The sequence below is a fragment of the Ctenocephalides felis genome, unplaced genomic scaffold (genome assembly GCF_003426905.1).
Source record: "Ctenocephalides felis isolate EL2017-DRISC unplaced genomic scaffold, ASM342690v1 CF-g0.4_SCAFFOLD_01886, whole genome shotgun sequence".
Taxonomy (NCBI): Eukaryota; Metazoa; Arthropoda; class Insecta; order Siphonaptera; family Pulicidae; genus Ctenocephalides; species Ctenocephalides felis.
Genome location: NW_020538040.1, coordinates 3,359,824 through 3,386,012, shown reverse-complemented (window position 1 = coordinate 3,386,012; position 26,189 = coordinate 3,359,824). Strand labels below are relative to the sequence as shown.

Below are 26,189 nucleotides of genomic sequence, written 5' to 3'. Positions count from 1 at the left end.
TATATCCAAATTTCCTTTAATTTTGACATTTGTCATTTTAGTGTTTTGGTTGTTTTTGGTCATTTTCTGTCAAAATTTTTAGAAATTTATAAAAATTATATATTTATATTTCCAATTTACTTTTCAAAATTTCCTATAACATAAGTTGGATATATATGCACACGATGAGCCAATAAAATTCAAAATCGGTCCAGTAGTTTGGGCGTCCATCGTGAACCAACATCGTGACACGAGATTTATATATATATATATATATATATATATATATATATATATATACACATCCTGAAAATATAAAAAATTTACCTTCAATCCTGAAATTCCATCAAAAATCCATATATGAAAATGCAACTTCTTTATTCACTTATTATTTATTTATATAAAAAATGTAAATAACTTTTTCAAGAATCATAAAAACGGCAAAATGTCATCATATCTATATATCGCATTGACAAAATCTCATAATGGACTGTTGTATGTGTGTTTTACATCTTATTTAAAGAAATATTATTCGTTAAAAAGGCTTCGATTAAATCTATTAAGAATTAATTAGAATCTGCTGCTCGGGATAAATTTGATAAAGATCTTTCATAATAAAGTTAGTCGTGTAGTAAGTTAGTTTGTTAGTTCTATTTTTTTTTCACAAGCATTCTTCTTGAAAATATTTGTGTTTTGTTGAATTAACTGTTACTAGAGGCTGCGGCAGCTTCTTGCTCTTTTTTTCTTTGTTTTTCACGCATCAGCTCGGCATCCCTGGGAAAAGAAAGAAAATTGTGGTGACATCTGGGTGAGATATAGTTTTAGCAAATACTTAAACCACAGGGGTAAAAGACTCTTGTAGGTTTTGTAAATTCAAAGTTTAAACGTTTTTTCTAAACAATTTTGTCTAAGATAATAAATGTTTATATACACGATTATAGATACATTAATTAGCTTTTAATGATATATAATACTGATAATATTATTTAAATACATTTAAACAAATAAATATAAATATAATCCAAGTGCCTCTGATAAAAATTTTAATGCCAAAGTATAACTATTATTTTTATATAATTTTGTTCCAACAGTTATAAAATGTTAAAAACAGATTTATAGATAATTTTATCTACTTTTTAACCATACATTATTATATACAAAAATAAATATGTATTTTAACAAAATATGCTAAATATAAAAAAAATGTAACCACCATTAACTAAACTAACAAAAATTTCAAATTTCACTTATTTTTTGTATTTAATTTTGTTTCAAAAGTTTTTAAGCATTATATACAGATTTATAGACAATTTAATTAGCTTTCTAACAATATACAAAACTATTGTTATATTTAAATTATTTATAATAAAGTTAAATTATATATATAAACTATCGTTATATTTAAATTATTTATAATAAAGTTAAATTGATAGAAAAAGTGCAACAAGAAACTATATTCCAAGAGACACTTCCATTTCGATTTCGAAACTTTTTGCATGAAATTTATTTAAAAAATATATATATTTTGATCAATTTTGTTAATAATTTGTTTAAATGTGCATATATTATTATATATCATTTGAAAGCGTTTATAAATTATCTATGAATCTGTATATAACAATTTATATACCCGCAAACAAAATTTATGGCAAAAAATGTTTAAAGTTTGAAATCAAACTGGAGGTGTCTCTTGTTAACATTAAATTTATGTTGCAATTTTTTATTCTGACGTTTATTTTGTTATAAATAATTTAAATATAACAATAGTGTTATATATCATTAAAAAGCTAATAAAATTATATACAAATCTGCATATAACGTTTGGAAACTTTTGGAGCAAAATTAAGTAAGAAAAATGTGTAAAGTTAAAATTTTCGTATCGGAGTTATATGTGATATGTGCAATATGTACTGATATTATTTAATTTCCAGAATTTTTTTATAAATAATTTTGTTCAACAGTTACAAAACTAAAAACTGCATGTTTGTAGACAAATTAATAAGCTTTATATTAATATATAGTTAGTATATTACTGTTTCTAACAAAAGTTTTGACAATTAGTGTAAATTTTAAAAAATGTCCGGACTAGTATATTTGTTAATATTAAATTGAAAAGTTTTGAGTAATTTTTGTCAAAAATTTTGTTCCAAACTTTAAAAACCGTAATTAATATTATTAACAATCTTCCTAATACAGATTTATACACAATTTAATAACGTTTTTAGTGATATATAGAATACATAAATGTTCTACAACAATTTTTGCCAACAAAAATGCAAAGTTGGAAAAATGTAACCACCAAAATGTAATACTAAATTGCAAAATTCAAGCAATAACAATTATATTATATTATTAAAAACTTAATAAAATTATTTAATAATCTGTATATAATGATCAATAACTTTTCAAACAAAATTTGATAAGAAAATTATATGAAGTTTAAAATTTAGTATCTACTTACTTAGCCATTAGTAGATTCCATTGGTTACATTTTTTTAGTTTATGATAATTATTTTATTTAAATATTTGTTTTTTTTTTTAAACATGTATATATTACTAAATATCATGAAAAAGCTTCGAAAATTATCTATAAATATGTATATAACGTTTTAAAACATTTGGAACAAAATTATATTAAAATAATTGTTTATCTTTATAATTGAATAGTGACACCATTTTTGGTAAACAAGATGTCTGCTGGTTAGATTTTTTTAATTTCGATCAATTTGTTAATAATTTATTTAAACAAGTACATATTATTATATATCATTTAAAAGTAGATAGAATTATCTACAAATCTGTATATAACGTTTTAAAACTTTTCAAACAAAATTATAGAATAAAAATCTATTAAAATTAAAAGTTACTATTTAGTTATCAGCTACTGGTTACCTTTTATTAAATTTCGATCAAATTAAAAAATTTGATAAACAAGTATATATTAATATATATCATTAGAAAGATAATAAAATTATCTATAAATCTGTATATAACAATTTAGAAAATTTCTAACAAAATTTTATGCGAAAAATTGAAATCAAAATGGAGGTGTCTCTCTTAGTTGTTATTATTAACAAAATTTGTTATCAATTAAAATTAATTTCTATTTATTAGTATTGTAATAAATTTTGTTATTACCTGTGTTTGCGTTGCTCAAATGTCATTCCATTTTTATCGGTGCTACTTTTCTTCTTGGCTAATTCGGCTTGTTTTTTCTGATTCTTAGCTCGTGCTAAATCTCTTTGATTTCCTCCTGTCGGAACAGAAATATGTAAATAATAAATAAAATATTTATATATTATTTATTATCAGATTGTAAACATCAACAACTGATTAAGTTGAATTGTTTTTGTTTGTTTATGAATTACACTTTAAATATTAATAACAATTAATAGCAGACTTATTTATTGTTAAAATATAATGTGAATTATTCTAAATAATTAATTCTAAAATCCCTTTTTATGTCTCACAGTAAAGGAAGGTTAGTAAATTTAAAATGAAAACAAATTCATGTTTTCGGCATAAAATTTACATCTTGATGCATTCATTATAATATAGAGTGCATTTGTTGCAAGAAAATGCATTTTGAAACTTGTAAAATCCATTTTATGTCTTGCAAGAGACTTTTCCATTGCAGTAAAGAAAGGTTAGTAAATTTAAAATGGATACAAATCATTGTTTTCGATATAAAATTTACATTTTGATGCATTATAATATAGGGTGCATTTTGTTGCAAGAAAATGCATTTTAAACTTGTAAAATCCCTTTTTATGTCTTGCAAGAGACTTTTCCATTGCAGTAAAGAAAGGTTAGTAAATTTAAAATGGATACAAATCATTGTGTTCAATATAAAATTTACATATTGATGCATTCATTATAATATAGAGTGCATTTTGTTGCAAGAAAATGCATTTTGAAACTTATAAAATGCATTTTTATGCCTCACAAAAGACTTTTACTGCAAGTAAAGGAAGGTTAGTAAATTCAAAATAGATACGATTCATTGTTTTCGGCATGAAATTTACATATTGATGCATTCATTATAATATAGAGTGCATTTTGTTGCAAGAAAATGCATTTTAAACTTGTTAAATCCATTTTTATGTCTTGCAAGAGACTTTTCCATTGCAGTAAAGAAAGGTTAGTAAATTTAAAATGGATACAAATCATTGTGTTCAATATAAAATTTACATATTGATGCATTCATCATAATATAGAATGCATTTTGTTGCAAGAAAATGCATTTTGAAACTTGTTAAATCCATTTTTATGTCTTGCAAGAGACTTTTCCATTGCAGTAAAGAAAGGTTAGTAAATTTAAAATGGATACAAATCATTGTTTTCGACATAAAATTTACATATTGATGCATTCATTATAATATAGAGTGCATTTTGTTGCAAAAAAACATTTTGAAACTGATGACAACAAATTTAAAAAAAAAATAAAGAAATATTATAAGGAAATTGAAGATTGAATAGATATTTTAATTATAATAAATATTATATTGTAGTATAATGAAATAGACAAATGATATGTAAAATAAGAAAATAGTTTCATAATCTCTCATACTAGATACCCCTGTCTGACTGAGATATGAAAATAATATATAAATAAATAAATAAAATCCCTTTTTATGTCTCGTAAGTGACTGAAGTAAATGAAGGTTAGTAAACCTTGTACGAAAGAATTTTGGTTTAGTTACTCGTATTATAAATGAACTTTGACAAAATAAGATGCCAAAAACAATATTGATACAACTATTTAGCAATATTAATTCCATTTTGCATATTAACAAATAAATAAGTTCAGTTTTAACCTCAAACTTTCAACTGTCAACTTGCAAACTCATAAAGAACGCAGTAACAAGTTTCACTTTCAGCACAAAACTTTCACTTTTAAATTTCCTTACAACAAAACCTATCAAAACATTCTATAAACAAACAAAACAACTTACAACAAACAAACTCAACTATCAATTATTATTATTACCTCCATTACATCAATATATTACTTTTACTACCTTCGACCCAGTTCTGTCAAACCCAATTTATTTTACCATTTTAATAACAAACCATATCGATTTTTGTTATAGAAATATGTTAATTAAATTTATCGTACTTACTTGTCATTTTTGTTTACTAAAATCTTAATCTCCGACTATCAAGGAAAGAATAATTTAATGATTTTGTAAGCGCTCGCCGCCCTTCTTGTTACTTTTAGTTTTTATGAAACCGAATAATGAAATGCGAGGTGACATATGACAGCTCGCATTTAGTGTTACCAGAGGAGAGGAAATGGGTAATTGATACTTGGGAATGGAAATAAATGGTAATAATAAATTTGATATTTAACTTGAGTTTGTTTTGTACTGTTATTTATGTATATTAAAGCTAGTTATAAATTTAGTATGCATATTTAAATATATAAATGTCATCAAGTACGTTTTTGTATCTTAACCTTCAACTGTTTTTTTTTTTTTTTTTTTTTTTTTTATTTATTTATTTATATATATATATACATTATTTTCATATCTCAGTCAGGCAGAGTTGCCTGGTATGAGAGATTATGAAAATAGTTTTCATATAATATATACATTTCATTTGACTATAATATCTATTTCATTAATATAATATCTATATATAACTAAAAATATCTTTATATATATATCTCTTCAGTCTTCTTTGTCTTCAATTTCCTTATAGTGTTTTTTTATTTTTCTTTTAAATTTATCGTCATCTTTGGTCATCTTAATATTGTTTGGCAATTCGTTATATGTTTTGCTGGCACTCCATATGACATTTTCTCTGAAATTCTTCTTTCTATTGCGTTCAATGTGAAAATTGTTGTGTTGTCTAGTGTAGTGTTCATGTATATCTTGATTTATGTCTATTGTTGTGCTTGTTTTAATTCGGTTAAATTTCATTTTGTGTATTAGTTTGCATTTCTCTATTTTAATTATGTTATTTAGTGAAAGATTATTTGTTTCTCTCTGTAAGTATTTGGTGGTGTCAGATGTGGAAAATTGTATGCTATTTTGGTGGCTTTATTCATTATTGTCTGTATGTCATTAAGTTAGCTTTAGTTGTTTGGCTCCATGTTGTTATTCCATATAAAATTATAGGTAGTATTTGCGTTTAAGAATTAGTATTTTATTTTTTTTGCCGAAAGAGTGGATCCTTTTCAATGCCCCTGTTAATGTTCCTATTTTTCTTTTTATTTTGTTTATATGTTCTGTCCATGTCAGTTTTTCATTTATTATCAGTCCTAAGTATTTTATGCTTTCCACTTCTTCTATTTCTCTATTATTTACTTTAATATTTAGTTTAGTGTTCTCGGTATTTTTTTTATGTTTGAAGTATATGTATTTTGTTTTATTGATGTTAATTCTTAGTTTATTTTTAGTTAGCCAGTCGGTGTATGTTTTCATGTCCGTGTTTATTGTATCTTCGAGCCTTTTTTTGTCCTTATCTGCATATACTATGGCAGTATCGTCCGCATATAGTATGTATCTGCCCTTTAATTTTACATCTTTTAGGTTATTCGTATATAGCAGATATAATAAAGGACCTAAAACAGAACCTTGTGGGACTCCACAAGTTATGATGCGTCCCCCACTTGTAAAATTTCCCACCTTCGTCCTTACCACCCTTTCCACGAGAAAATCTTTAATTATGCTGTAATACAAACCTACTACACCCAAATCTATTAATTTGTTAAGCAATATGTCATGATCTACAGTGTCAAAAGCTTTTTGTAGGTCAATAAAAATTGCAGCTGTATGCATATTTTCCTCAAGGTGCTGACTGATGGTATTAGTCAAATCTATTAGGGCACCTTGAGTATTTGATGAAGGGAGGAAACCATATTGATGTTTATCTATTTTTTGAATGAGCAAATTTAGTAGTCTTTCTTTAATTATTTTTTCATATATTTTGGAGAATGTATTAGTTATTGTAATTGGTCTGTAATTGTTTGGATCTGTTTTTTTTCCTGCTTTAAAAATTGGTTTTATTGTAGCTGTTTTGAGGCACGATGGAAAAGTACCCCTTTTTATGCAGTTATTGATTAAAAAAGTGAGTAGAGGAGCTATTTGATAAATTATTTTTTTTATAATTCTTGCTGTTATTTTATCTTCTCCAGGTGCAGCGCTGTTTTTCAGGTTTTCCACAATTTTTAATATTTCTTTTTCATTTGTTAATTCAAAATTTTGTTTTTTGTTTTCAGGTCTAGATATTGATGATATGTAGTTGCATTGATCTAGTTTTTCTTGTAGTTTTGTTCCTATTTCAGCAAAATGCTTATTGAGATACTCCGCAATGTTTTCCTTTTCCGTAAGAAATATGTTTTTATCTTGATGTTTAATTTTTTTAATACTGTCTTTATATTCATTTTTATTATTTCCCCCCCTTAATGATTTGTTTATTAGCTCCCAGATTTTCCGAGGATCATTTTCACATTTTTGTGTTTCTTCTAGATAGTACTGTCTTTTTGCTTTGTAGATCATATTTTTTATATCTTTTTTTATATTATTATATTTTATTTTTATTATATTAACTTGTTTACTTCATTCGGATTGCATTTCTTCATATCAATGTAAAATTTGTTTCTATATTTCATTAGTTTTGTAATTTCTTCTGTTATCCAAGTATTTTCTCTTGCTCTCAGTGTTTCTTTGATTTTATTTTCATTTGCTGCTTCTTGTATAATTGAAATTAAGTCCTCTAGTGTGTTAACTGTTTTAGAGTTTAATTTACAAGCTATTGTGTTTTCTAGTCCTTCTAGTCTTATGCTGTATCTGGTTATTTTGTGCATTTTGGGTTTTATTTTTGGTGTATTTTGTACATATATTGATAGCATTTTGTGGTCGGATAGTTCTGTGTCTTTTAATTCTATGTTTATATTTTTTTTGTAGTTAGATATAACATGGTCAATTATGGAATGTGTGTTCTGAGTCTCTCGTGTAGCGTGTTGTTTATCTATATTGTTTATTATTCTGTATCCTGATGATTCTATGGTATTTTTATAATTATTTGCTATATTGTTGTTGGGTATTAAATCTAAATTCATGTCACCTATTATTATTGTATTTTTATTATTTTCTTCCATCTTTTTCTCTATTAAGTTAACTGTTAAACCACTTTATGCAAAATATTACTACATAATACTTCTTTAAGCCTAGTTCTTTAAGTATTTTAACAAATACAACAAATAGATTAATTTTATAAATGTATATCAAGTTAGAAATTTGATATTATTTTGCTATTTATATATAAATATTACTTTTCAAATTAGCAACTGTCAATGTGTCAAACCTTACTTCACTTTCAATTTGCAACTGTCAAAGTGTCAAATTAATTTATATAAATTAAATGTTTGTGTTTATTTATATAACTATTTAAACTTAATTTGTATTTGTTTTTAGTTATATAATTATAGCTAGTTGCAATATTAAATATTCGTGTTTATTTATTTAATATTATACTCTAAATTTGCAACTGTCAATGTCAAGTGTCAAACAAATGTCTTGTGTTCAAAGGAAAGTATATTTCATTTATTTTAACCATATATGGACTATTTAATTATGTATATAATATCTTAGCTATTTTTTACTTGTATTTTGTTATATAATTAAATTCCAATATATAATTATTATCATGTCATTTCTGACACCTATCTTTCAATTTGCAACTGTCAAAGTGTAAAACAAATTTTTATTTGAATGAGATATTTAAAAATATGTAACTATATAAATATTTTGCCGTTTTTTTTCTTGTTTTGTGTTTTATGATTATAGTAAGAAATAAATTTACTATTCAAACAATATTATATGTAAATAAATATTATTTATGTACTTTAACCTTTAATTGTCAACTGTCAAATTGTCAAACCAATTTGTATAAATATAATGTTGAATATTTATTTATATAAATATTTGAACGAATCGAATAAATATAGTTTGTTTATAGTTAAAGCAAGTTCCAAAGTTAATATTCGTATATAAAAATATATATTTTTTCTTAAACTTAACCTCAATTTTCAGCATACTCTTTCAGCTTGTATCTGCTTAATATTAGCTATTCTCTGCTTAATATAATAATATATACAGATTGCAGTATAAAAATGAATAAAAAAATTTAGCGGTCAACTTGTAAATATCATTATCTAAATATTTTCATGAAATAAATTAATAATATTACTTATATCATCAATCATCGTTAGCTAGTAAGATAATCTAATACTTGTGTAAGATTTGTTGGAGATTTGTTTTAAATTTTATATTATGAAAAATCTGTTTCAAGTTCCGTGGTTTAAAAATGAGCTTATTAGAGTCCTTTTTAAAAATCATTTTTAGTTTGCTCCTCAGTAGAGTCCCTTTTTAAATTCATTTTCAGTTTCATCGTCAGTAGAGTCCCTTTTTACTCCTAATTTCAGTTTGCTCTTAAAATAATTCTTTTAAATTCATCTTTAGTTTTCTTGTCAGTACAGACTCTTTTCCTCTTAATTTCAGTTTGCTTGTTAGTAGAGTCCATTTGTTTCCTAAAATCAAGTTTGCTCGTCAGTAGAGTCCTTTTTTAATTCATTTTTAGTTTGCTTGTCAGTAGAATCATTTTTATCATCATGATTCAGTGGTTTGGTCATTAGTAGAGTTCTATTTAAATTAATTTTGCTTATCAGTACAGTCTCTTTTCCTTTCATTTTTAATGTGCATTGCATTCATTTTTAATTTGCTGGCCAGTAAAGTCCCTTTTAAATTCATTTTCAGATTGCTCGTCAGTAGAGTACTTTTCAAACTCATTTTCAGATTGCTCGTCAGTACAGACCCCTTTTTTTCATTTTTAATGTGCTAGTTAGTAGAGTCCCTTTTCCAATCATTGTTGAGAGAAAAAGAACATGAAAAGTGACTCTACTGAAGAGCAAACTAACAAGAAAAGTTGTTGAGAAAGTAAGAAAGAAATAAAAAGAAAAGAATGAAAATGGGACTCTACTGATGAGCAAACTGAGAAGAAAAAGAAGAAAATAAAAGAGGGACTCTAATAATAATAAATAAGAAAGAGAATAAAAAAGGTCTCTACGGGACAGAAAATAAAAAATAAGACTGTACTGACGATCAAACTAAAAAGGAACTCTACTGACGAGCAAACTAAAGAAAAAGGAACGAAGAGCTTTACTTAGAAACAAATTAAATCTTTAGAAAGTAGTATACTTTGGACTGAAAAAAAATAAGTTTATTTATTTGTCTGGGTGAAATTTATTATAATTATTATCTATTTACACACATATATAATACATACACACATCATTTATCCAATATCGGTGCCAAACAATTCAGAATAACTTGGAAAATATAAAAAAAACTCTTTAAAAAAAACATAAATATCTCCTTACTAACTAAACAAATAAAACAAGTTTAAATTTAGTTTCAACATATATAATACTTATTTTCAAATTCAGTGTCAAACGATTCAGAATGACTTGGGAAACATAAAATAAACTAAGGTGGTCTCATAACATAACGTTGCCATGGGAACACTATCTTATGCTTGTTTGTAATGTGAAAATGTCTATCTATTTGCCGTACGATCAGGCGTATTTTACATATAAACAAAGCAAGAAAGAATTGTATAATCGAACATTCCTCCTTACTTGTTTTTCTGTAAAATACGCCTGATCGCACGGCAAATAGATAGACATTTTCAAATATACATTACCAAGCATACGATATTAATATACATATATTATACAAATATTAAATATTGTAACTTGCTATAATTATGTAACTAAAAACAACTACAAAAAAGGTTCAAATATTTATATAAATAAACACATAAACATTAAATTTATATAAATTGGTTTGACACTTTGATAGAAAAAACAATATTTATATATAAATAATAAGCAAATATCAAATTTGTAACTTGGTATATATTTATAACTAATTTATTTATTGTATTTGTTAAAATATTTCAAAACATATTATAAATAATGTTTTATAAATATCGGTAATAAGATAGCGTTGCTATGATAATGTTATGTTATGAGGTAAAATTGCCCGGTAAACAGCATTTTCTAGTAACATAAACATATCCTTAATAAAAACTAAATCCTTTACCCTTTATCATTACAACATAGTAACATCCGAATCCTTAACAAAATCGCTACGATCGAAAACACTATTCCAATCAAAATTCATATCCTCCTGGCACAAATTCACAACACTATCCTTATCCAAAAACGAGCACAATTCTTTAAAGGGCCTATAATCCCTCAACGTGTCCATGTCTCCGATCATTATTAATTTACACTTGGCCCTTGTAAGGGCCACAGTCAGTCTTCTCTTATCGTTTAAGATTTCGCCTTCGGTTGTAGTTCTTTTAGGTTCCGATAGTGCGGGAGCTGGTGGTGTCGATTTGGTGCAAGAGTATATTATGATGTCTTTGTCTCTGCCTTGGAATTGGTCTACTGTGTTTACTTCGACTGAGAAAGAGGGGGAGGATGTAGAGGATGTAGATAGGATGTCTTCGAGGTTTTGTTGTACTGTTTTTTGGAGTAAGGATACTTGTTTGCGATATGGGGCTATTATGCCGATTTGGTCGGGGGTTATTCCAACCTGGAAATAAAAGAAAATGTTAACTGATGGAGTAGTTGTTTATTAATTTCTTGAAGTGTAGAAATTTATTTTTTGAAACAATCTTTAGGATAAATTAAGATATAATTAAATTTAGGATGCAAAATTCTACATAAATGGTAGTTCCTACATAATTTACAATTTTTTGACAAATTTCAACATTTTTAGAAATTTTACAGCATTTTCAAATATATAATAACATTTTCAGATATTTTACAACCTTTTCAGGCATTCTACAATATGTTCAGACAATCTATAACAATTTTAGGCATTTTCAGACATTTACGGCATTTTACAACATTTTCAAGCACTCTACAATATTTTCAGACATTTTACAACATTTCTAGACATTTTACAGCATTTTCAGACATTCAACAAAGTTTTCAGATATTTTACAGCATTTTCAAATTGTCCACAATATTTTCAAGTATTTTGCAACATTTTTAGACAAATTACAATATTTTCAAACAATCTGCAACATTTTGAGACAATCCACAACATTTTCAGACATTAACAATATTTTCAGACATCTAGCAACTTTTTCAAGAATTTTATCATTTTAAAACATTTTCATCCAAATTATAATATTTTAAAACAATCTACAACATTTACAGACAATTTATAGTATTCTCAGACAACCTACAACATCCTTTCGTTTTAAAACACTTTCAGACAATTAATTTACAATATTTTCAGACAATCCTACAACATTTCAGTTATTTTCCAACAATTTCAAACATTCTACCATTTTTTCAGGCATTTTACGATATTTTCAAACACCCTAAAACATTTTCAGATATTTTATTGCTTTCTCAGATAGTTTATAGATTTGATTTCAGTCAATTCAACAGTATTTTCAAACAGTTTATAGAATTTTCAGACTATTTACAATATTTTCAAGAATTTGATAGCATTTTCAGACATTTTATAGCATTTTCAGACAATTTACAACATTTTCAACTACATGACAACATTTTCAGACATTCAATATTTTCATGCATTTTACTACTTTTTCAGATAGTTTACAGAATTTTCAGAAGTTTTACTACTTTTTCAGACAATCTACAATAATTTCAGCCATCTTGCAACATTTTCAGATATTTTACTACTTTTTCAGGCACTCTATTTGTAGTTTACAGAATTTTCAGCCAATCTACAGCATTTTCGGACAAACTACAACATTTTCAGGCAATCTTACAACATTTAAGAAGTTTTGCAATAATTTCAGACATTTCACAGCATTTTCAAATAATCCACAACATTTTCAGACTTTTTGTGAGATTTTCAGGCATGTAATGTTGCAACATTTTCAAGAAATTTATTATGTTTTGAGACATTTTTTAGATTTTTTCAGACACTCCACAATATTTTCAGTCAGTTTACAACATTTTCAAATAATCCACATTTTCAGGTATTTTACAACATTTTCAGACAAACGACAGCATGTTTAGACATCTTACAACATTTTCAGACATTTACCAACATTTTCAGATATTTTTCAACACTTTCAGACATTTTACAATATTTTCAGCCAAATTACAATATTTTCAGGCACCCTACAATATTTGCAAACATTTTACTACTTTTTCAGACACTCTGTGATATTTCCTGACAATTTACAGAATTTTCAGCCAATCTACAAAATGTTCTGATAAACTACAACATTTTTAGACATTTTACAACATTTTCAAACAAGTTTCAACATTTTCAGACATTTTACTACTTTTTCAGATAGTTTATTGAAATTTCAGTCAATTCAACAGTATTTTCAGACATGTCACAACATTTTCAGACATCCTACAGTATTTTTAGACAGGTTACAACATTTTCAAGCATTTTCAGATAAACTTTAACATTTTCAGACATTTTACTACTTTTTCAGACACCGAAGAACATTTTCAAATAATCTACAACTTTTTCAAGAATTTTATCATGTTTTTAAATATTTTTCAACAATTTACAACCTTCCCAGATATTTTACAACATTTTCATTTAAATTACAACATTTTTTTGCATTCTACAACATTTTCAGGCAACCTATAACTTTTTAAGACAATCCACAACATTTTCAGGCAATCCTACAACATATCTTAACCAATAACTTCTGACAATTTACAACATTTTCAGACATTCAACAACCTTTTTAGATAATATACAACATTTTCAGACAAATTATTACTTTTTCAGATAGGTTATAGAAATTTCAGTCAATTCAACAGCATTTGTAGACATTTTACAGCAATTTCAGTCATGATACATCATTTTCAAATAAACCACAACATTTTCAGACACCCAACAACATTTTCAGGCATTTTGCATCATTTTAAGACATCTTCCAACGATTTCGATAATTTACCGTGTTTTTTAGACATTGTACAACATTTCCAGACATTTTACAACATTTTCAGCGTTTAAAAACATTTTCAGACAATCTACAGCAGTTTAAGAGAATCTACAATATTTTGAGGCAAAAAGACTCTACTAGCGAGCAAATTGAATATTTACTAACCAGATAAAAAGGACTCTACTGACGAGTAAACCAAATAAGAATAATAACGAAATAGCCAATTAATAGTAACTAATATCTGTTTTTTTTTCAGTTTGTTCGACGTAAGAATCCTTTTTTTACTTTATTCTTCAGTTTCCTCGTCAGTAGGGTGTCTTTATCAGTGAGTTATTAATACTAACCTTTATCAAAGCGTTGACAATACACACAACAATATTAGCCTCGCAAATATTGGCACACGTTTCAACCTTATCATCATCATCAGTAGTCGCCTCCTCCAAATCATCCTTGCAACTCAAAATCCTTTCCCCACACTTCGTAAAAGTCTCACCAGTATCAACAAACTTCACCGAATCCTTCAAATCATCACTTATAACATCATACAACCACTTTTCACTCGAAAACTCATCACGAGCCAAAGATTTATTAATCGTAATAGTCCGAGAGCTGACTTGCTCGTTTGCACACTTCAGCAAACCGTTGTAGGTGAACTTATTGGCTAAGGCTGTTATGATGGAGTTCATACGATACTGGATGGTAAGTAAAACTTTGTTGTCAGGGTTTGAGGTGCAGAGTTGGTCGAAGAGGCTTTTGTCGAATCCTAAGGACTTAGCGTCTTTGCTTCGGACAACCGGAGGCAATTGTTCGGGATCGCCGATTAGGACGAATTTATCAGCGCTGAAAAGTGGACGCAAAATTGTGCATTGTAGGACTTGGGTGCTTTCGTCGACTATACACAAGTCGAAACGTTTTTGTGCAAGCACAGGATGACTCGAGCCGAGACAGGTGACTCCGACTACTTTTGCAGAGTTGTACACCTCTACCAGTTGCTCCACTGTGGTACATTTGGAGGTTAGACTCTCTTCGCTCTTGGATTGGATTTTGGGGTTTATACGCTTACTTGTGCCCAGTCTTAGGAAATCCACACCGGCCTCGTGCAGTTTCACCAACACATTGTCGACTGCCGAGTGCGTGTGGCTGGTGATCAACACAGTTTTGTCCAAAGACACCAGCAATTTAATCAGGGCGACGACTGTTTGGGTTTTGCCCGTACCGGGCATACCTTGGATTAATAAATAATCCTGTGTGGTTAAGACTTTTAACACAGCACGTTGTTGTAAAGTGTTCAAGTGCTTTAAGGTATCAGCAGCTTTTTGTTTGATGGTACTGGATAACTTAGCATCGAACTTTGGTGCCTCTAGATCGATAATCAAACGTCTGAGTTTACCCGCGTGTTCCGTATCATCCAACAAAGTCCCTAAATTTGTCGTATTAAATGTAAGTTGCGTATTACTCGAGTATAAGTCCAAACAAAACTCCTCACTAGTTTTATATAAGTTTGATAAATTTTTGTACAATTGTATAAAAATTTTGGTAGGGTTCAGAGATTGTATAAAGCCTGCAGCAACGTTGTAGCGTTTCTGAGTGCTTACCATCACATAATCACCCGGAGTGATATTTGTGTGTATTTGTTTACCCCGCCCAAAACAATGTAAAAAAGAGCCTTCGTGCTGGACGACTTTACCATCGATTTTTAAACCACCGACACAACCACGTGTAAGTTCACGATGCTCCACAGACTTTGTCCACAATTGTTTGTTTGTAGACTCGTCCATGCAGTCTTCTAGGTACAAAAGTTTACACCAGGTGAAAAAATATTGTAAGTGCTTTTGCGTTAAATGTTCCAAAGCCGGTTGTGACAATAGTGTTAAATTATGTGTATCCGGTAAAGTTTTAGGTTGTAAATACGCCGAGCATAAAGTTAAGTACGGACAAGTTTCACACGCACGATGATTTATGGGTTCAGGCAAATCAATACTTAACCCAGTCAAATCTGTTAAGCGCCCACAATTATTATTAATATAGTTCCTAACGTTTTTCTGACTCGTATACAAATTTATCTCGTTCCTCAGCATTATCAAATCACGTTGTTCGTTCCACGTAGGCTTCACATCTTTAACAACGCCCTCACGCAAATACAACAACAAACCTTTATCCACATCCACACCTAATTCCTGCAACATCATTACGTACAAAATTACCTGGCCCTTGTGCTCCGGGGAAAAACTAGCACGTCCCGTTTTCAACTCCAACGGAACACGTTTGTGCAACGTCACTTTACAAGTAACATCAATTTTACCTTTTAGGCCTAACGAAGGCACCCATAAGTTCTCCTCGATATCCAGAACCTCCACAGGCTTCTTGGACATAACCTCGACAATCTTAGGCACAAACTTATCAATCTCACCATTAATCTCCTCGCTCGTAAGTTGTGAACGATACAACATCTGTATCGTACTACTTTTTTGCATTATCCCTTTCCACACGTTACGTACAAACTCATCATCAACTTTGGTATTTTGTATGCAACTTTGGTACAGCTCATGCACAAGTGATCCGATGGTCATGATTTTGCTCTCGATGTCGATGCCTTTGTATATTTCACTCAAGACTCCTTTGCGTGCACAAAATAAACCACCAACGACACTTGTACCAGATATAAGGGAGTCAGGATCGGTTACTAGCAAACCGTTGGTTGCGTTTACGATCCATTTGTTGTTGTCGTTTAAGGCTTTTATGGATATTATGTCGCCTGGTTGTAAAGCGAGTTGGGTCCAGGGGAATGATAAGGTGCACCATGCTTTATCGGAGGAGTTTGTAGTGCTTTGTAGGTGTATACACTTTGTGTTGCCGTTTGTATTTACATGCAATATGACACAACGTTGTGTGGTGGATAAGTTTAAAGTGTCTTGCGGAGCCCAGTCTTCGTCACACAAGAATGGATCTAGATCATCGTTTTGTAAAAAGTCTTGCAAACAATTTTCTTTATCCTCGATGTCATGTTTTAAGTGCTTTTTTTCATCGAGTGGAACTTGTGGAGACATCTTTCTTTTTTTGGTATCGACAAGTCATCCCAGACTTCTTAGGACTTTCTTGAAGCACGTTTTTGACTTTTGTCTCAGAATTATTTTTAACATCATCTTCTTTTTGTTTAACATTGCTTGTTGTATTATTCTTAACAAAATAATTAGAAATTTTATTTTTAGACTTGCTGGATTTTTTGTTATCCATATTGAGTAAATACATACATTTATATTAAACTTGTTGCAACATTTATAATATTAAAAGTATTAATTACAAGTGACAAATAAAAGTGCGCCAAAATTTGGCACGAGCAGTGCTAGCAAACTAAAGGTCCATTGCCAAATATAATACAACGCATTGCACAACTTGTATAATAAAATATTTAACACTTGCACAAAAAGCGTTTTAAAAAAATTCTTACAATTTTACCCTTATGTCAAATGTTTTAGGTTCACCTATTAACAATCACTAAATACATACATTTTACACAAAAACTACACGCATTTATAATTGTAATATACTCTTTAAGCCTTGGCATTATGTTTTAAACTTTGTTAACTCTTTTTATGTTTAAATTTAATAGTTTTGTGTTAAATTTAACCCTGACGCTTATTTGTGTTTAGCACCATTGTTTTGTTAGAAACTGTCAAAACCGCTCGCTTGACAGTTGATTAAAAGTGTCGCCAACTTCAGGTGGGTTTTCTTGATAGTTTTTGTAGCGCGAAATTCAAATTCAAATTTTGAAAGTAATAAGTTTAAAATATTAGGAATAATTACTAAATGTATGTGGCATTTTGTCTTAAAACAAGTTGCATATATTTTCCTATATGCTTAATTAATAAACTTATCAATTGATTAATTTATTGAAAGTAATAAGTTTGCAATAATTATATTTAACTCGGTGTAAGTGACATTAGCCTTAAGGCAAAATAAGTGAAAATTGGACATAATGCTTCATGAGTGATTATAAGTATATAGTTCTTATAATGTTAGGAACTGTTTAGGTTTATTTAATTTGTACAAATTTACTATTTAACATACAAGTTAAATGAGTATTTTTATATTTGGCTTAAAATTTTATTATGATAGATCATTGTACTTTATAAGCTAATAAAATTACCTATAAAGGTGTATATAACTAATAATAACTTTAAAAACAATTTAAGTGCAAGTCTTTAAGCAAGTTTCATAACTTCCAAGATATTAATAAACTCTTTTCATATTATGATTATAATGTTTTCTGAAAAATTATTATTTTGAATATAAAGTTTCTGTTTTTATTAAAGATGAGATTTCCAAAATTATGTCTTTCAAAACAGACAAAGTTAGAATTATAATATTAGTTTTTATATATTGCATTTTTTTATATCCACGTTAATATTATTATAACTAGCTGTAAGTGGAATCTGTCTTGAGGCAATTATGGCATTGTGCCTTAAGGCAAATTGCTGGAACTTCCCGTACCGTAACGAATGTTTGAGGAATACTGAATTTTTCAAATAGATTATTATAAATATTGTAACATTGTCTAATATTTATACAAATTATATAAACTGATTTGCAAAGTTGAAATTATTTGTAAAGTATATTAGAACTAGAGTCAGAATTAAAATAAAATGTGAATATTTTCGATATACCAAAAAATTAAAAATAAAAAAAAGTTTGGAACAAAATTTTTTTTTCCAAAATAATTATTTTGTTAAAAGAAGCATAATTCTTTGAATCATTCAAATAGGACGCTTAGTCCCTCAAAAAATTGCCATTTTTTTGCACATTTAGCTCCGTATCGGTTCGACCTGCCTTTGCCAAAAACTAATCAGCACGTCTACTTATCAATAGGAATTGTTTGCTTTCTGAATCATTTAAATCGGTTGTTACGTACGCCAGAAATCGTCGAAAAAAAAATTGCATCTACACATACATACACACATACAAATATCAATTTTTTCTAAGGTATACCAAAATGTTCAGAAACTTCTTCAAGATATGTAAAAATGTTTAATTTCGATTTTCGTACGATTACAATAACTTACTGACTTACTCTATGGGAAGTTTAAAAGGACAAAATGTAACTTCAATATATGACCACACCGTGACACCAACGTGTTATTATGCTATTAATGATTTCAAACCAATATATTGATTCTACTCATCAGGTTTGTGTATTTATCTCGAGCCCACCTTCGATAATAAAGTTAAACACTTTTATAGAGTGAATTACACGCGATAAGAGCGGAAGACTTTAATCGCTTAAGACGTCGGGCCTAATAAATTCTGACACGCGTCTTAACGTATTGTGGCGGAAGCAAATAAGCGAATCATAGATAACCGAAGCTCTAACTTGATCCCTTTCTGTCGAAGAAAATCTTCTCGAGGCTGCTATGAATACCTTTTGTATGGTATCATAACAATAGGAACGAAGAGGATATAATAAAAGCTCCATTATATAAAAGGATTAGTTAACTGAAAGTAAATAATGCTCTTTCTTCGGATTAACTATTGTATATTTCAGGAATTAAGCAAATTGGGGTTAAACATGATAGTCGAGTTGCTAAAACTTTTGCTTCTTCTCGTAAAACATTTTGAAAAGTTACCACTATATTAAAATAAAAAAAATTCTAACTATATATATATATACCTCTATAATCAGCACACAATTATTCAGATCTTATCTATTCAGGCACCCACTTCGATAGACTCGGAAGCTCAATTCAAAAAGTAATTATAAAAATTTTATCATTTGAGAATATAGATCTGAGTAAAAATAATCCCATTCTAAAGAGATTAGACAGCTACTTTTTCATAGTACTTCACGTAGTTGTTATATCAATCAAAACTGCAATATGCTATGAATACTGTTAGTTCTAAATCGATATTGTTGTAAGAAGGCAATACATAGATTGTCCTTATTCTATCTGAGATATAGTTTTAATTCTTATACTGAAATCTATTAGAAAGCAATCTCTTGGTTGTCGTTCTTATTGGGATATTGCAGCAATGTCGGATTAAATGTTAGTTTCACTTAGAAACATATTTAGACAGCTACTGATGTTTAATAACATAATATCTTAATAGCTTTTTATAACTTTGGTGAGGAATTATGTTAGCAGAACCCAAAACACAAATATAGAATATAGATGGTTGCAAGAAAAAAACATATAGTAGAATTGCTGCTCAAATATATGGTTGTTACTTGTTACATGGAAAAGGTTTCCAATACATTACAGGAGAATGTATCAACATAATATAACAGCAGTTCAAAAATTCAAACCAATTCAAAAATATCTCGAATCCAATGTCGGATTAAACGTTAGTAAATTTAATGAACATAAAAAATATTAAATATAAAAAATCTAAAGTTTTAATAATAGAAATATAAAAAAATAAGATGAATTCAATCAGTTTTTTTCTAATTCAAAATCAAGAAATTTTCGAGTCAAAAAATCATTAAATGAAATCATTCTTTCAATGATTATTATTTTATATAATATTTATTATTATTTATTACTTTATATAAAGAAGAAGTTGGTAACTTTATCTTTTGGTTGGTAATTTTATCTTTTGAAATTTTATGTACAAATTGTGGAACAACACTGCCAATATTGATAAAACTATAAGTAGTTAATGCTTCAAAAATCCAAATGACACAACATATTTTCGAATACTTATAATTTCCATTAAATCTGATATAGTACTATAATAAAGCTTTAAAAATTATATTGATTTTGAATTTGTAAAAAATTATTTGAACTCGTAGTTCAAAACGTTTATCATTCTAAGCCTTTTTCTACTTTTTTGTTCATTGTAAGAATGTAAAAATGATCGATCACATTTTCTTCTGAAATATATTTGTTGAAATAAAATATAATCTGTACTTTGTTATTTTAAAATTTAATTTTTGTATAAAATTTGTAATCATAAGAAAACTATGAGAAAAGGAGAACTATGTAAATATAAAAATCATAAACGAAAAATATTAGATAACAATTTTGTATACAAAACTGGAAGGTAACTGGAATCAATAAAGATTATGTACTGTGAAACCAACACCTGAAACTCACCAGCTTTAACCAAGTTCAAAGCTTCATTTCATACTTGTTGCACATACTGCCCGTTTGCAAGTGATATCAAATCACCTATCTAATTATGAGGTGGGTTATTAGTCCTTTTGTGAAATTGAATGCAGATACATTAATCAATGTACTGCAATTAAACACAATACAGTTGATAGATGAAACTCCAAAATCACTTCCAAATATTAACATTGGCAGAAGGTAAAAGGCGATATATGGATTTGACAATATTGTTTAATTAAAAGCACTAGTACCGTGCGCGACGTTTTGAAGATAAAAAAATGCTTTTCATTTTGTTAACTGCATTTTGCTTTAAAATTAATTATCAACATTCAATATATATGAATATAATATTTTTTTTAATACGACTCATTATCAAGGTCCAACATAGTATAGAATAATTAAAATATTCTATACTATGCAAAACTTTACAAGCAGGTATCATTAATATACTTCAAATTTTCATTATTTCAATCAGTTGTTTCATGAAAATCATACCACCAAATATAATAAATAAACAGATTAGTCTACTGGAAATCACATAGAGAGTTCATAAACAACAAATGGGCGGCCTTTCTACTTTCTACTACTTTTCTCTTTGCGTATATATTTATTTGAGAACAGTTAGACCTCAGGAAATATAAATATATACGGAAATTGGGAATAAATCTTAGAAATAATTTGAAACAATTAAACAATTTAATAAAGTATTTTGTACCTCAACTTAGGAGTCGAAATAATTAGTGCTTCAGTGAAACAATGTAGTACAGTATGTTACAATTAAATGAAACTACCATTCTCCAGAACTTGAACGATAATAATTTGGGATGAATTCAATAAGCAATTTTAGATATGATGACAATACAAATTTCAAATTTAATCGTAAAGCAGAGAAATGATTGTTATCATAAAATTATGTTGAATTGCATTTGAGAAATCTTTAATTAATTCATCTGGAATACAACGATTAAAAGAAGTAATCAAAAGTAGATTAAATTTGTTGCATGTTATTTAATATTAAAAAATCCTTATTTTGTCATAAACAAAAAAAAATTACAAGCAACTGACACAAATTAAAATGCTAATCTATAAATTAACTGATGAAAGTACTAATAGTGATTGAAAGCTATCCACCATTCATTAACAAAAAATATTTACATTGTATTATTATTAAAATCAGCTCATTTTATCATATGCAGTAAATATTTATTTTACGAAATATAAGATAAAATATGTACAAAAATAAGGATTTAATAAATCCATGGCTGAATCACGCATAAATAGAGTACAAGGCATGTTTCAATAATAATAATAAACTACAAAATGCTTAATATCCCTATAAAGAAAGGACCTACAAATGATTTGATAAATAAAATTTAGAGTTGCAAATAGTTTCTTTTTTTTTCAAATATATTGGAATCTGAAAGCTATGCTACTAAAAAATAAAAACGATCATATCGAAAACTTCGACAAAAATAATACAATGTGAACGTAAACTAGTGGTGCATGACATCGTACCTTAAGGCAAATTGCTGGTACTTCCCGTACCATAATTAAATACTCGGGGAAAAAATTTAGTTACCAATAAATATTGATCAATATATCAATCATATAACAACTGTTTTAAGTATTTTCAAATAGATATATAGAAATACGTCACTAGTTACAGAAATAAGTATCATTCTATATTAATTAAGTATACTATGAAATGAAACAGTAAGTGTCACGATATTAATGCGATGATAATGCGAGTTTATTGATAACTCCAGACTTTACAAAGAAACTAATGTGATAAACAATTTTCATATCAAATGATTTACTAAATTTGCTCGACAATAATCGCGGAAACAAAAATCAGAGAGAACAATTTTTACTTGTCCGAAACATAATCTAGCGCCAGGCTTGCTAGATACGAAGTTATAGATTACTGCGACTTAGTTGTGTATTGTGCGCTTTATATTGGCGTCGCTCAAAGTGTGCTGTATCATCGGCATCAATAAACTGACTAGTGTCAAGTCCGCTACATGTTCACTCCTCTTCAAAAAAAAAATAAAGCATCTGTAAGAATAAATAAATTCATAATTTGCATAGTGATAGATCCAGCTCCAGAGTTCTCTTGGCATACGTGGATATTCTGCTACAGTTTGCTGCAAATAAAACTAGTTCTTCCTTGACATGGCCATTAGCGAACTTATGGGCTGGTAATATAGATAAAACTGAGCCGGAATCTATGAGGAATTGGATTGAAGTCTTTCTGTCTGTTATATGTAGGTGAAGATCTCAGAGCACACACCGTTATTGCAAGCTCCAATTAATGACGGCGAAGTCAGTTTTCCGTCCGGTTTAATGATTTAAGCAGGCAGGGCTCCTCACACTTTGTGGCTTTCTCACCGAATCTGTAGTGATAGTAGCAAACTGCTCCACGAGAAAGTGTCCTGGACCTGTGTCGAGAGCCACTTCTTGGTCTTGACCAATTGTGTTGTAATTCCTGCTGATCATTTTTCTGCCTTTCAGTGTTTAACAATGCCCTTAGTTCCTTGAGTTCCTGGATGCATGATCTAACCAGGGTTTCATGGCGGTCCAGTCTCTGTTCCACAAAGGCTTCTGTGCTGTGGGCATCACATATGATGTGGGCCCACTGTGACCGACCAAAATATCGTCTACTTCCGCCAGGGCTTCCGGGCCAAGATGAAGAGAAATTATCAACTGGGGCCGAATGTGGTGTGGCAGGCGCTCTGACCACAGTTTGATTATGATGTCTTCACTGACTTCTCCCTTCGCCAAATCCATCATCTCTCGTAGGAGCTGTGATGGCTTCTTTTCGCCTAGAGATAAGTTTTTTAATAGTTTGTCAATCTGCTTACCTCTGGATTCGGACACTGCTTAATATAGTCTTCTCAATGTGTTAGTATTTGACTGTCTTTAAAGGATTACGGAGGACATCCTGGATGAGGCGGAGTGTCTCAAAGTCTAGGGCTTTACGTACTGCCGTGTACTTTATATCGTCGCTCCTAATCTTGGCAGATTGAAATTCTGATTCTATAACTAGGAACCCTAGGTCTGGCAAATCTCCATTGAATAGACTGAGGCGGTGATTATTAAATGCTGCAATATTGTATTACTCCGCGAAACTATCGTGTTTAGAAACACGTGGACTGCTTGTGTTTAAGTTTGCCTCGTGAACCAGATCGATCAGAGATCTGTTAAAAGCTGTTTCCTCATTGATGGGCGTAGATCGAGTCGTCATGTTGTGAAAAATTGGTATAATTTACCTTAGTAATTTCTTTGTAGCTGTCACGTGCTTTTATTTACTTCGTCCGGCGTCACCAATTATGGGTACTAGGACGTTCTGTATGTCTTGCTTACTTGTTTCACTGCTCACGTTCGCGGTCACCAATTATAGAAATACGTCACTAGATATAAAAATAAGTGTCATTAATTAAGTATGCTTTGAAATGAAACAGTAAGTGTCACAATATTAACGCGATGATAATGCGAGTTTATTGAAAACTCCAGACTTTACAAAGAAACTAATGTGATATACAATTTTGATATCAAATGATTTACTAAATTTGTTCGACAATAATCGCGGAAACAAAAATCAGAGAGAACAATATTTACTTGTCCGAAACACAATCTAGCGCCAGGCTTGCTAAATACGAAGTTCTAGACTGCGACTTAGTTGTGTGTTGTGCGCTTTATATGGCGTCGCTCAAAGGGTGCTGTATCGTTGTGTGATGCGCGCTTCACATCGGCATCAATAAACTGACAACTGTTAAGTCCGCTACAGATAATTAAAAATACTGTATGTTTTATTGCTCATATTACATAGCGACGATCTTTTCGCATAAAACACGCATATGAATGTGCTTTTGTTTTTACGTATGTTTGACACAACCGACTTTTCAATAAATTAATAAAATTACCATTAATTTAGTAATTATTGCTCTAAGATTAATTTACTGAAAGATTAAACTAAAGTTTATATGCCCCCATGGTTAGGGGTACAGCAGCTTCTTCAGAGCAGAAACAGAAAAACACACTATGAAATATATGTGGCCAAACATCCTAAGATGAATAAGTATTCTGAAGATACAGGGGCTACGCCTTTGCCGACTGTCTCATGGCAAGTTGTAAAATCAAGTAAAATTCATTTGAAAATTCAATAAAAGTTTCAAATAGATTTGACATATTAAATTTGACAACTAAAACATCAAATTCCAATACAGTTAATCAAACTGATAATAACATCACAACGTCTACCACTAAAATACAAAGACTGCCACTAATATTTGTGTATGGCATTACAGACTTCCCGTATATGAGAAGTGATTTAAACAAAATCATGGATGAAAATGATTATATACTTATGTACATACTTATGTATGCCGAATGACATCATTAGAATAAACACTAATTTACCAGATCAATACAGGGCAGTAATCAAGTTTTTAAAATGAAAAATGTAGTATATCAGATAAACCAGAAACGATCTTATAGAGTCGTGATAAAAAATATACACCATACATATGACACCAATAGAATAAAAAATTAATTAGAGAAAATTTAATTTATAATGAGGAGTAAAATTAATGTGAAACAACACAAAACCAAGTTGCCCTTAAACATGTTTTTTGTTGATTTGAACCTGCAGAAAACAATGGCAAAATATATAATAAAAACATACCTAATCATATGATTGTGGTGAAACTAATTATATTATAAAACACCATTAAGCTTTATAATCTTGCGATACGTTCAACAATTATGATAGATGCAATAATTCTAGTGGATGCTGCCGATCAGTTTATTGCAAATAATTTGCTATCGAGATAAATAAACGTCGGTTTTGTTAGTCCAGTGGAATAACTCAACTGGAAATTCATCAAACCAGTAATGGTCGAATTTCGGGGATATCAGAATGAGTTTCATTGCCGAACGTATTTCAATACGAAAGTATTTAATGGGTCCTACCAGCTCGTTGGCGCAGAAATGAAATTTAATTATACTATTTCCTTGCCATCACTTACGGCAATAATTAGGACGTTAAATTAAATTAATATGTTTAACAATCAGTTTTCCAATCAAACAATTATATACGGTTTCGGTAACCTGTGCCTTGGCGTAAGAAACCAATTA

General features: G+C 29.0%; 2 protein-coding genes across 2 annotated transcripts; both read right to left on the bottom strand.

Moving 5' to 3' along the window:
* Positions 1-619: 619 nt before the first annotated feature.
* LOC113378056 (putative SERF-like protein) lies at positions 620-5,242 on the bottom strand. The gene is made up of 3 exons (XM_026618567.1): positions 5,103-5,242; positions 3,118-3,232; positions 620-753 (listed from the first exon to the last, which is right to left on the bottom strand). Exons 1-3 carry the CDS (start codon positions 5,107-5,109, stop codon positions 681-683), a joined length of 195 nt encoding a protein of 64 aa, XP_026474352.1. The 5' UTR covers positions 5,110-5,242; the 3' UTR covers positions 620-680.
* Positions 5,243-11,214: 5,972 nt separating this feature from the next.
* Positions 11,215-17,003, bottom strand: LOC113378856 (DNA replication ATP-dependent helicase/nuclease DNA2-like). The gene is made up of 2 exons (XM_026619481.1): positions 16,253-17,003; positions 11,215-11,588 (listed from the first exon to the last, which is right to left on the bottom strand). Exons 1-2 carry the CDS (start codon positions 16,995-16,997, stop codon positions 11,353-11,355), a joined length of 981 nt encoding a protein of 326 aa, XP_026475266.1. The 5' UTR covers positions 16,998-17,003; the 3' UTR covers positions 11,215-11,352.
* Between the last annotated feature and the right edge of the window lie 9,186 nt (positions 17,004-26,189).